At 67.0% G+C, this 12381-nt stretch overlaps 1 protein-coding gene across 1 annotated transcript in view; it reads left to right on the forward strand.

Annotated features, from left to right (window-relative positions):
- Window positions 1-3057: 3057 nt before the first annotated feature.
- LOC142481548 (helicase ARIP4-like) overlaps window positions 3058-12381 on the forward strand; it is a gene marked incomplete at its 3' end in the record, with an annotated part of 28025 nt that continues 18701 nt past the window's right edge. Inside the window, exons 1-3 of the mRNA XM_075582936.1 lie at window positions 3058-3251; window positions 3443-3785; window positions 6848-7025. Of these exons, the coding sequence (XP_075439051.1) occupies window positions 3113-3251; window positions 3443-3785; window positions 6848-7025 (660 nt within the window). The remainder of the gene's footprint in view (window positions 3252-3442; window positions 3786-6847; window positions 7026-12381) is intronic.

A 12381-nucleotide genomic window follows, 5' to 3' on the forward strand; every position in this document is an offset into this window, starting at 1 on the left:
AGTCCCTGCGCTGCTGGAGAGGGGAGCGCCTGGTCACCCCGCCAGCTGCGCCCAGTTACCCAGTCCCTGCGCTGCTGGAGAGGGGAGCGCCTGGTCACCCCCGCCACCTGCGCCCAGTTACCCAGTCCCTGCGCTGCTGGAGAGGGGAGCGCCTGGTCACCCCGCCACCTGCGCCCAGTTACCCTGTCCCTGCGCTGCTGGAGAGGGCGGCGCCTGGTCACCCCCGCCCCCTGCGCCCAGTTACCCTGTCCCTGCGCTGCTGGAGAGGGGAGCGCCAGGTCACCCCGCCACCTGCGCCCAGTTACCCTGTCCCTGCGCTGCTGGAGAGGGGAGCGCCTGGTCACCCCGCCACCTGCGCCCAGTTACCCTGTCCCTGCGCTGCTGGAGAGGGCGGCGCCTGGTCACCCCGCCACCTGCGCCCAGTTACCCTGTCCCTGCGCTGCTGGAGAGGGCGGCGCCTGGTCACTCCGCCACCTGCGCCCAGTTACCCAGTCCCTGCGCTGCTGGAGAAGGGAGCGCCTGGTCACCCCCGCCCCCTGCGCCCAGTTACCCAGTCCCTGCGCTGCTAGAGAAGGGAGCGCCTGGTCACCCCCGCCTCCTGCGCCCAGTTACCCAGTCCCTGCGCTGCTGGAGAGGGGAGCGCCTGGTCACCCCCGCCCCCTGCGCCCAGTTACCCAGTCCCTGCGCTGCTGGAGAGGGGAGGGCCTGGTCACCCCCGCCACCTGCGCCCAGTTACCCAGTCCCTGCGCTGCTGGAGAGGGGAGCGCCTGGTCACCCCCGCCACCTGCGCCCAGTTACCCAGTCCCTGCGCTGCTGGAGAAGGGAGCGCCAGGTCACCCCGCCTCCTGCGCCCAGTTACCCAGTCCCTGCGCTGCTGGAGAAGGGAGCGCCAGGTCACCCCCGCCTCCTGCGCCCAGTTACCCAGTCCCTGCGCTGCTGGAGAAGGGAGCGCCAGGTCACCCCCGCCTCCTGCGCCCAGTTACCCAGTCCCTGCGCTGCTGGAGAGGGGAGCGCCTGGTCACCCCGCCCCCTGCGCCCAGTTACCCAGTCCCTGCGCTGCTGGAGAGGGGAGCGCCTGGTCACCCCGCCACCTGCGCCCAGTTACCCAGTCCCTGCGCTGCTGGAGAAGGGAGCGCCAGGTCACCCCGCCACCTGCGCCCAGTTACCCAGTCCCTGCGCTGCTGGAGAGGGGAGCGCCTGGTCACCCCGCCACCTGCGCCCAGTTACCCAGTCCCTGCACTGCTGGAGAGGGGAGCGCCTGGTCACCCCCGCCTCCTGCGCCCAGTTACCCAGTCCCTGCGCTGCTGGAGAAGGGAGCGCCAGGTCACCCCCGCCTCCTGCGCCCAGTTACCCTGTCCCTGCGCTGCTGGAGAGGGGAGCGCCTGGTCACCCCGCCCCCTGCGCCCAGTTACCCAGTCCCTGCGCTGCTGGAGAAGACGGGAGGGCCTGGTCACCCCCGCCTCCTGCGCCCAGTTACCCAGTCCCTGCGCTGCTGGAGAGGGGAGCGCCTGGTCACCGCGCCTCCTGCGCCCAGTTACCCTGTCCCTGCGCTGCTAGAGAAGGGAGCGCCTGGTCACCCCGCCTCCTGCGCCCAGTTACCCTGTCCCTGCGCTGCTGGAGAGGGGAGCGCCTGGTCACCCCCGCCTCCTGCGCCCAGTTACCCAGTCCCTGCGCTGCTGGAGAAGGGAGCGCCAGGTCACCCCCGCCTCCTGCGCCCAGTTACCCTGTCCCTGCGCTGCTGGAGAGGGGAGCGCCTGGTCACCCCGCCCCCTGCGCCCAGTTACCCAGTCCCTGCGCTGCTGGAGAAGACGGGAGGGCCTGGTCACCCCCGCCTCCTGCGCCCAGTTACCCAGTCACTGCGCTGCTGGAGAGGGGAGCGCCTGGTCACCCCCGCCACCTGCGCCCAGTTACCCAGTCCCTGCGCTGCTGGAGAAGACGGGAGGGCCCAGCCCCAGCTCAGCCCCTGCACTGCTGAAGAATGGAGCGCCCAGACGCGCGCAGCCCAGACGCGCACAGCCCAGACGCGCACAGCCCAGACGCGCACAGCCCCGACGCCCACAGCCCAGACGCGCACAGCCCAGACGCGCGCAGCCCAGGCGCGCACAGCCCCGACGCGCACAGCCCCGACGCCCACAGCCCAGACGCGCACAGCCCAGACGCGCACAGCCCCGACGCGCACAGCCCCGACGCGCACAGCCCCGGCGCGCACAGCCCAGGCGAGCGCAGCCCAGGCGCGCACAGCCCCGACGCGCACAGCCCCGACGCCCACAGCCCAGACGCGCACAGCCCAGACGCGCACAGCCCAGGCGCGCACAGCCCCGACGCGCACAGCCCCGACGCCCACAGCCCAGACGCGCACAGCCCAGACGCGCACAGCCCAGACGCGCACAGCCCCGACGCCCACAGCCCAGACGCGCACAGCCCAGACGCGCGCAGCCCAGGCGCGCACAGCCCCGACGCCCACAGCCCAGACGCGCGCAGCCCAGGCGCGCACAGCCCCGACGCGCACAGCCCCGACGCCCACAGCCCAGACGCGCACAGCCCAGACGCGCACAGCCCAGACGCGCACAGCCCCGACGCGCACAGCCCCGACGCGCACAGCCCCGACGCGCACAGCCCCGACGCGCACAGCCCCGGCGCGCACAGCCCAGGCGAGCGCAGCCCAGGCGCGCACAGCCCAGACGCGCGCAGCCCAGACGCGCGCAGCCCAGGCGCGCACAGCCCCGACGCCCACAGCCCCGACGCCCACAGCCCAGACGCGCACAGCCCAGACGCGCACAGCCCAGACGCGCACAGCCCCGACGCGCACAGCCCTGGCGCGCACAGCCCCGACGCGCACAGCCCCGACGCCCACAGCCCAGACGCGCACAGCCCCGACGTGCACAGCCCAGGCGCGCACAGCCCCGACGCGCACAGCCCCGACGCGCACAGCCCCGACGCGCACAGCCCAGGCGAGCACAGCCCAGACGCGCACAGCCCCGACGCGCACAGCCCAGGCGCGCACAGCTGCACTTAATGTTTAGCTCTTTGGTCTTTGAATCCCCCCCTTAGGACGACAGTGGCCCGCTCCAAGGTGGTGAATGACTGGGCGACGGGTGGCGGTGTCCTGCTGATGGGGTACGAGATGTACCGGCTCCTCTCCCTCAAGAAATCCTTCACCGTGGGGAGGAGGAAGAAGAAGAGCAAGAAGGCAGCGGGGCCGGTGATTATAGATCTGGATGAGGAGGACCGGCAGCAGGAGATGCTGATAGGTAAGGCAGGGCAAAGGTCAAAGGTGAGGGGAGGTAAAGGACAAGGGTCAGAGGGGAGAGGAAAGGGGCATGTAATAACACCGGGATATTTCACCGCGTTCTCTGCCGACACCGGGCCCCGTGTAAAGCTTTGACGAGGGAAAGTATTCTTCTGTCTCTCCTCACGCACCCTCGCCCCTCCCATGTCTCAGGGATGGAGAGGGCCCTGTCACGGCCCGGCCCGGACGTGGTCATCTGTGACGAAGGTCACCGGATCAAGAACTGTCACGCCAGCACGTCCCAGGCCCTGAAGAACATCCGCTCCCGGCGGCGGGTGGTGCTGACGGGTTACCCCCTGCAAAACAACCTCATTGAGTACTGGTGCATGGTGGACTTTGTGCGGCCGGACTTCCTGGGCACGCGGCAGGAGTTCAGCAACATGTTCGAGAGGCCCATCCTGAACGGGCAGTGCACGGACAGCACCCCCCAGGACAAGCGGCTCATGAGATACCGAAGTCACGTGCTGCATAGCCTGCTGGAGGGCTTCGTGCAGAGGTAAGAACCTCCCCGAAATACTGACAGCACCCCCCATGCACCCCAGTATAGTGTGGGGAGGTGAGCGCGTCTCTGACCAACTAGCCTGGATTTATCCACCACCTCGCGTTCTCCCCGCTCTCCTCCCCCTCCTCCCCCAGGCGTGGGGGCGCTGTGCTGTGACCTCAGCCCGTGTTATACTCGCGTTCTCCCCGCTCTCCTCCCCCAGGCGTGGGGGCGCTGTGCTGTGACCTCAGCCCGTGTTATACTCGCGTTCTCCCCGCTCTCCTCCCCCAGGCGTGGGGGCGCTGTGCTGTGACCTCAGCCCGTGTTATACTCGCGTTCTCCCCGCTCTCCTCCCCCAGGCGTGGGGGCGCTGTGCTGTGACCTCAGCCCGTGTTATACTCGCGTTCTCCCCGCTCTCCTCCCCCAGGCGTGGGGGCGCTGTGCTGTGACCTCAGCCCGTGTTATACTCGCGTTCTCCCCGCTCTCCTCCCCCAGCCGTGGGGGCGCTGTGCTGTGACCTCAGCCCGTGTTATACTCACGTTCTCCCCGCTCTCCTCCCCCAGGCGTGGGGGCGCTGTGCTGAGACCTCAGCCCGTGTTATACTCGCGTTCTCCCCGCTCTCCTCCCCCAGCCGTGGGGGCGCTGTGCTGTGACCTCAGCCCGTGTTATACTCACGTTCTCCCCGCTCTCCTCCCCCAGGCGTGGGGGCGCTGTGCTGTGACCTCAGCCCGTGTTATACTCGCGTTCTCCCCGCTCTCCTCCCCCAGGCGTGGGGGCGCTGTGCTGAGACCTCAGCCCGTGTTATACTCGCGTTCTCCCCGCTCTCCTCCCCCAGGCGTGGGGGCGCTGTGCTGTGACCTCAGCCCGTGTTATACTCGCGTTCTCCCCGCTCTCCTCCCCCAGGTGTGGGGGCGCTGTGCTGAGACCTCAGCCCGTGTTATATTCTCGTTCTCCCCGCTCTCCTCCCCCAGGCGTGGGGGCGCTGTGCTGTGACCTCAGCCCGTGTTATACTCGCGTTCTCCCCGCTTTCCTCCCCCAGGCGTGGGGGCGCTGTGCTGTGACCTCAGCCCGTGTTATACTCGTGTTCTCTCTCGCTCTCCTCCCCCAGGCGTGGGGGCGCTGTGCTGAGACCTCAGCCCGTGTTATACTCACGTTCTCCTCCCCCAGGCGTGGGGGCGCTGTGCTGTGACCTCAGCCCGTGTTATACTCGCGTTCTCCCCGCTCTCCTCCCCCAGGCGTGGGGGCGCTGTGCTGTGACCTCAGCCCGTGTTATACTCACGTTCTCCCCGCTCTCCTCCCCCAGGCGTGGGGGCGCTGTGCTGTGACCTCAGCCCGTGTTATACTCACGTTCTCCCCGCTCTCCTCCCCCAGGCGTGGGGGCGCTGTGCTGTGACCTCAGCCCGTGTTATACTCACGTTCTCCCCGCTCTCCTCGCCCAGGCGTGGGGGCGCTGTGCTGTGACCTCAGCCCGTGTTATACTCGCGTTCTCCCCGCTCTCCTCCCCCAGGCGTGGGGGCGCTGTGCTGTGACCTCAGCCCGTGTTATACTCACGTTCTCCCCGCTCTCCTCGCCCAGGCGTGGGGGCGCTGTGCTGAGACCTCAGCCCGTGTTATACACACGTTCTCCTCGCTCTCCTCCCCCAGGCGTGGGGGCGCTGTGCTGTGACTTCAGCCCGTGTTATACTCACGTTCTCCCCGCTCTCCTCCCCCAGGCGTGGGGGCGCTGTGCTGAGACCTCAGCCCGTGTTATACTCGTGTTCTCTCTCGCTCTCCTCCCCCAGGCGTGGGGGCGCTGTGCTGAGACCTCAGCCCGTGTTATACTCGTGTTCTCTCTCGCTCTCCTCCCCCAGGCGTGGGGGCGCTGTGCTGTGACCTCAGCCCGTGTTATACTCACGTTCTCCCCGCTCTCCTCCCCCAGGCGTGGGGGCGCTGTGCTGAGACCTCAGCCCGTGTTATACTCGTGTTCTCTCTCGCTCTCCTCCCCCAGGCGTGGGGGCGCTGTGCTGTGACCTCAGCCCGTGTTATACTCACGTTCTCCCCGCTCTCCTCCCCCAGGCGTGGGGGCGCTGTGCTGAGACCTCAGCCCGTGTTATACTCGTGTTCTCTCTCGCTCTCCTCCCCCAGGCGTGGGGGCGCTGTGCTGAGACCTCAGCCCGTGTTATACTCGTGTTCTCTCTCGCTCTCCTCCCCCAGGCGTGGGGGCGCTGTGCTGTGACCTCAGCCCGTGTTATACTCACGTTCTCCCCGCTCTCCTCCCCCAGGCGTGGGGGCGCTGTGCTGTGACCTCAGCCCGTGTTATACTCACGTTCTCCCCGCTCTCCTCCCCCAGGCGTGGGGGCGCTGTGCTGAGACCTCAGCCCGTGTTATACTCGTGTTCTCTCTCGCTCTCCTCCCCCAGGCGTGGGGGCGCTGTGCTGTGACCTCAGCCCATGTTATACTCGCGTTCTCCCCGCTCTCCTCCCCCAGGCGTGGGGGCGCTGTGCTGTGACCTCAGCCCGTGTTATACTCACGTTCTCCCCGCTCTCCTCCCCCAGGCGTGGGGGCGCTGTGCTGTGACCTCAGCCCGTGTTATACTCGCGTTCTCCCCGCTCTCCTCCCCCAGGCGTGGGGGCGCTGTGCTGTGACCTCAGCCCGTGTTATACTCGCGTTCTCCCCGCTCTCCTCCCCCAGGCGTGGGGGCGCTGTGCTGAGACCTCAGCCCGTGTTATACGCACGTTCTCCCCGCTCTCCTCCCCCAGGCGTGGGGGCGCTGTGCTGTGACCTCAGCCCGTGTTATACTCGTGTTCTCTCTCGCTCTCTCCCCCAGACGTGGGGGCGCTGTGCTGAGACCTCAGCCCGTGTTATACTTACGTTCTCCCCGCTCTCCTCCCCCAGGCGTGGGGGCGCTGTGCTGTGACCTCAGCCCGTGTTATACTCACGTTCTCCCCGCTCTCCTCCCCCAGGCGTGGGGGCGCTGTGCTGTGACCTCAGCCCGTGTTATACTCGCGTTCTCTCTCGCTCTCTCCCCCAGACGTGGGGGCGCTGTGCTGTGACCTCAGCCCGTGTTATACTCGTGTTCTCTCTCGCTCTCTCCCCCAGACGTGGACACAATGTGCTGAGATCTCAGCTCCCATACAAAGAGGAGCATGTTATCTTGGTGCGTCTGTCTCCCATCCAGCGGGCACTGTATACAGAGTTCATGGATCGATTTCGGGACGCAGGAAACAGTGGCTGGCTGGGCCTCAACCCCCTCAAGGCATTTTGTGTGTGCTGCAAGGTGAGCCGTGTGTGTGTGCCGCAGGGTGAGGGGTGTGTGTGTGCCGCAAGGTGAGCCGTGTGTGTGTGCCGCAGGGTGAGGGGTGTGTGTGTGCCGCAAGGTGAGCCGTGTGTGTGTGCTGCAAGGTGAGCCGTGTGTGTGTGCCGCAGGGTGAGCCGTGTGTGTGTGCCGCAGGGTGAGGGGTGTGTGTGTGCCGCAGGGTGAGGGGTGTGTGTGTGCCGCAGGGTGAGCCGTGTGTGTGTGCCGCAGGGTGAGCCGTGTGTGTGTGCCGCAGGGTGAGGGGTGTGTGTGTGCTGCAAGGTGAGCCGTGTGTGTGTGCCGCAGGGTGAGGGGTGTGTGTGTGCTGCAAGGTGAGCCGTGTGTGTGTGCCGCAGGGTGAGCCGTGTGTGTGTGCCGCAGGGTGAGGGGTGTGTGTGTGCCGCAGGGTGAGCCGTGTGTGTGTGCCGCAGGGTGAGCCGTGTGTGTGTGCCGCAGGGTGAGCCGTGTGTGTGTGTGCCGCAGGGTGAGCCGTGTGTGTGTGCCGCAGGGTGAGGGGTGTGTGTGTGCCGCAGGGTGAGGGGTGTGTGTGTGCAGCAGGGTGAGCCGTGTGTGTGTGCCGCAGGGTGAGGGGTGTGTGTGTGCCGCAGGGTGAGCCGTGTGTGTGTGCCGCAAGGTGAGCCGTGTGTGTGTGCCGCAGGGTGAGGGGTGTGTGTGTGCTGCAAGGTGAGCCGTGTGTGTGTGCCGCAGGGTGAGGGGTGTGTGTGTGCCGCAGGGTGAGGGGTGTGTGTGTGCCGCAGGGTGAGGGGTGTGTGTGTGCCGCAGGGTGAGGGGTGTGTGTGTGCCGCAGGGTGAGGGGTGTGTGTGTGCCGCAGGGTGAGGGGTGTGTGTGTGCCGCAGGGTGAGGGGTGTGTGTGTGCCGCAGGGTGAGCCGTGTGTGTGTGCCGCAGGGTGAGGGGTGTGTGTGTGCTGCAAGGTGAGGGGTGTGTGTGTGCCGCAGGGTGAGCCGTGTGTGTGTGCCGCAAGGTGAGCCGTGTGTGTGTGCCGCAAGGTGAGCCGTGTGTGTGTGCCGCAGGGTGAGCCGTGTGTGTGTGCCGCAGGGTGAGCCGTGTGTGTGTGCCGCAGGGTGAGCCGTGTGTGTGTGCCGCAGGGTGAGGGGTGTGTGTGTGCTGCAAGGTGAGCCGTGTGTGTGTGCCGCAGGGTGAGGGGTGTGTGTGTGCTGCAAGGTGAGCCGTGTGTGTGTGCCGCAGGGTGAGCCGTGTGTGTGTGCCGCAGGGTGAGGGGTGTGTGTGTGCTGCAAGGTGAGCCGTGTGTGTGTGCCGCAGGGTGAGGGGTGTATGTGTGCTGCAAGGTGAGCCGTGTGTGTGTGCCGCAGGGTGAGCCGTGTGTGTGCCGCAGGGTGAGGGGTGTGTGTGTGCTGCAAGGTGAGCCGTGTGTGTGTGCTGCAGGGTGAGGGGTGTGTGTGTGCCGCAGGGTGAGGGGTGTGTGTGTGCTGCAAGGTGAGCCGTGTGTGTGTGCTGCAGGGTGAGGGGTGTGTGTGTGCCGCAGGGTGAGGGGTGTGTGTGTGCTGCAAGGTGAGCCGTGTGTGTGTGCTGCAGGGTGAGGGGTGTGTGTGTGCCGCAGGGTGAGCCGTGTGTGTGTGCCGCAGGGTGAGGGGTGTGTGTGTGCTGCAAGGTGAGCCGTGTGTGTGTGCTGCAGGGTGAGGGGTGTGTGTGTGCCGCAGGGTGAGGGGTGTGTGTGTGCTGCAAGGTGAGCCGTGTGTGTGTGCTGCAGGGTGAGGGGTGTGTGTGTGCTGCAAGGTGAGCCGTGTGTGTGTGCCGCAGGGTGAGGGGTGTGTGTGTGCCGCAGGGTGAGCCGTGTGTGTGTGCCGCAGGGTGAGCCGTGTGTGTGTGCCGCAGGGTGAGCCGTGTGTGTGTGCCGCAGGGTGAGGGGTGTGTGTGTGCTGCAAGGTGAGCCGTGTGTGTGTGCCGCAGGGTGAGGGGTGTGTGTGTGCCGCAAGGTGAGCCGTGTGTGTGTGCCGCAGGGTGAGGGGTGTGTGTGTGCCGCAGGGTGAGGGGTGTGTGTGTGCCGCAGGGTGAGGGGTGTGTGTGTGCCGCAGGGTGAGGGGTGTGTGTGTGCCGCAGGGTGAGGGGTGTGTGTGTGCCGCAGGGTGAGGGGTGTGTGTGTGCCGCAGGGTGAGCCGTGTGTGTGTGCCGCAGGGTGAGCCGTGTGTGTGTGCCGCAGGGTGAGGGGTGTGTGTGTGCTGCAAGGTGAGGGGTGTGTGTGTGCTGCAAGGTGAGCCGTGTGTGTGTGCTGCAAGGTGAGGGGTGTGTGTGTGCTGCAGGGTGAGGGGTGTGTGTGTGCTGCAAGGTGAGCCGTGTGTGTGTGCTGCAAGGTGAGGGGTGTGTGTGTGCTGCAAGGTGAGCCGTGTGTGTGTGCCGCAGGGTGAGGGGTGTGTGTGTGCCGCAAGGTGAGGGGTGTGTGTGTGCCGCAGGGTGAGCCGTGTGTGTGTGCCGCAGGGTGAGCCGTGTGTGTGTGCCGCAGGGTGAGGGGTGTGTGTGTGCCGCAAGGTGAGCCGTGTGTGTGTGCCGCAGGGTGAGGGGTGTGTGTGTGCCGCAAGGTGAGCCGTGTGTGTATGCCGCAGGGTGAGGGGTGTGTGTGTGCTGCAAGGTGAGCCGTGTGTGTGTGCTGCAGGGTGAGCCGTGTGTGTGTGCCGCAAGGTGAGGGGTGTGTGTGTGCTGCAAGGTGAGCCGTGTGTGTGTGCTGCAGGGTGAGGGGTGTGTGTGTGCCGCAAGGTGAGGGGTGTGTGTGTGCCGCAAGGTGAGCCGTGTGTGTGTGCCGCAGGGTGAGGGGTGTGTGTGTGCTGCAAGGTGAGCCGTGTGTGTGTGCTGCAGGGTGAGCCGTGTGTGTGTGCCGCAAGGTGAGGGGTGTGTGTGTGCTGCAAGGTGAGCCGTGTGTGTGCTGCAGGGTGAGGGGTGTGTGTGTGCCGCAAGGTGAGGGGTGTGTGTGTGCCGCAAGGTGAGCCGTGTGTGTGCCGCAAGGTGAGCCGTGTGTGTGTGCCGCAGGGTGAGGGGTGTGTGTGTGCCGCAGGGTGAGGGGTGTGTGTGTGCCGCAGGGTGAGGGGTGTGTGTGTGCCGCAGGGTGAGGGGTGTGTGTGTGCCGCAGGGTGAGGGGTGTGTGTGTGCCGCAGGGTGAGGGGTGTGTGTGTGCCGCAGGGTGAGGGGTGTGTGTGTGCCGCAGGGTGAGGGGTGTGTGTGTGCCGCAGGGTGAGGGGTGTGTGTGTGCCGCAGGGTGAGGGGTGTGTGTGTGCTGCAAGGTGAGCCGTGTGTGTGTGCCGCAGGGTGAGGGGTGTGTGTGTGCCGCAGGGTGAGGGGTGTGTGTGTGCCGCAGGGTGAGCCGTGTGTGTGTGCCGCAGGGTGAGCCGTGTGTGTGTGCCGCAGGGTGAGGGGTGTGTGTGTGCCGCAGGGTGAGGTGTGTGTGTGTGCTGCAAGGTGAGCCGTGTGTGTGTGCCGCAGGGTGAGGGGTGTGTGTGTGCCGCAGGGTGAGGGGTGTGTGTGTGCCGCAAGGTGAGCCGTGTGTGTGTGCCGCAGTGTGAGGGGTGTGTGTGTGCCGCAGGGTGAGGGGTGTGTGTGTGCCGCAGGGTGAGGGGTGTGTGTGTGCCGCAAGGTGAGCCGTGTGTGTGTGCCGCAGGGTGAGCCGTGTGTGTGTGCCGCAGGGTGAGGGGTGTGTGTGTGCCGCAGGGTGAGCCGTGTGTGTGTGCCGCAGGGTGAGGGGTGTGTGTGTGCCGCAGGGTGAGCCGTGTGTGTGTGCCGCAGGGTGAGGGGTGTGTGTGTGCTGCAAGGTGAGGGGTGTGTGTGTGCCGCAGGGTGAGCCGTGTGTGTGTGCCGCAGGGTGAGGGGTGTGTGTGTGCCGCAGGGTGAGGGGTGTGTGTGTGCCGCAAGGTGAGGGGTGTGTGTGTGCTGCAGGGTGAGCCGTGTGTGTGTGCCGCAGGGTGAGCCGTGTGTGTGTGCCGCAGGGTGAGCCGTGTGTGTGTGCTGCAAGGTGAGCCGTGTGTGTGTGCCGCAAGGTGAGCCGTGTGTGTGTGCCGCAGGGTGAGCCGTGTGTGTGTGCCGCAGGGTGAGCCGTGTGTGTGTGCCGCAGGTTGAGCCGTGTGTGTGTGCCGCAGGGTGAGCCGTGTGTGTGTGCCGCAGGTTGAGCCGTGTGTGTGTGCCGCAGGGTGAGCCGTGTGTGTGTGCCGCAGGGTGAGGGGTGTGTGTGTGCCGCAGGGTGAGGGGTGTGTGTGTGCCGCAGGGTGAGGGGTGTGTGTGTGCTGCAAGGTGAGCCGTGTGTGTGTGCTGCAGGGTGAGCCGTGTGTGTGTGCCGCAAGGTGAGCCGTGTGTGTGTGCCGCAGGGTGAGGGGTGTGTGTGTGCTGCAAGGTGAGCCGTGTGTGTGTGCCGCAGGGTGAGGGGTGTGTGTGTGCCGCAGGGTGAGCCGTGTGTGTGTGCTGCAAGGTGAGCCGTGTGTGTGTGCCGCAGGGTGAGCCGTGTGTGTGTGCCGCAGGGTGAGCCGTGTGTGTGTGCCGCAGGGTGAGCCGTGTGTGTGTGCCGCAGGGTGAGGGGTGTGTGTGTGCCGCAAGTTGAGCCGTGTGTGTGTGCCGCAGGGTGAGGGGTGTGTGTGTGCCGCAGGGTGAGCCGTGTGTGTGTGCCGCAGGGTGAGGGGTGTGTGTGTGCCGCAAGGTGAGCCGTGTGTGTGTGCCGCAGGGTGAGCCGTGTGTGTGTGCCGCAGGGTGAGCCGTGTGTGTGTGCTGCAAGGTGAGCCGTGTGTGTGTGCCGCAGGGTGAGCCGTGTGTGTGTGCCGCAGGGTGAGCCGTGTGTGTGTGCCGCAGGGTGAGGGGTGTGTGTGTGCCGCAAGGTGAGCCGTGTGTGTGTGCTGCAAGGTGAGCCGTGTGTGTGTGCCGCAGGGTGAGGGGTGTGTGTGTGCCGCAGGGTGAGGGGTGTGTGTGTGCTGCAAGGTGAGCCGTGTGTGTGTGCTGCAGGGTGAGCCGTGTGTGTGTGCCGCAAGGTGAGGGGTGTGTGTGTGCTGCAAGGTGAGCCGTGTGTGTGTGCTGCAGGGTGAGGGGTGTGTGTGTGCCGCAAGGTGAGGGGTGTGTGTGTGCCGCAAGGTGAGCCGTGTGTGTGTGCCGCAGGGTGAGGGGTGTGTGTGTGCTGCAAGGTGAGCCGTGTGTGTGTGCTGCAGGGTGAGCCGTGTGTGTGTGCCGCAAGGTGAGGGGTGTGTGTGTGCTGCAAGGTGAGCCGTGTGTGTGCTGCAGGGTGAGGGGTGTGTGTGTGCCGCAAGGTGAGGGGTGTGTGTGTGCCGCAAGGTGAGCCGTGTGTGTGCCGCAAGGTGAGCCGTGTGTGTGTGCCGCAGGGTGAGGGGTGTGTG

The sequence above is a fragment of the Ascaphus truei genome, unplaced genomic scaffold (assembly GCF_040206685.1).
Source record: "Ascaphus truei isolate aAscTru1 unplaced genomic scaffold, aAscTru1.hap1 HAP1_SCAFFOLD_2790, whole genome shotgun sequence".
NCBI classification, from domain to species: domain Eukaryota; kingdom Metazoa; phylum Chordata; class Amphibia; order Anura; family Ascaphidae; genus Ascaphus; species Ascaphus truei.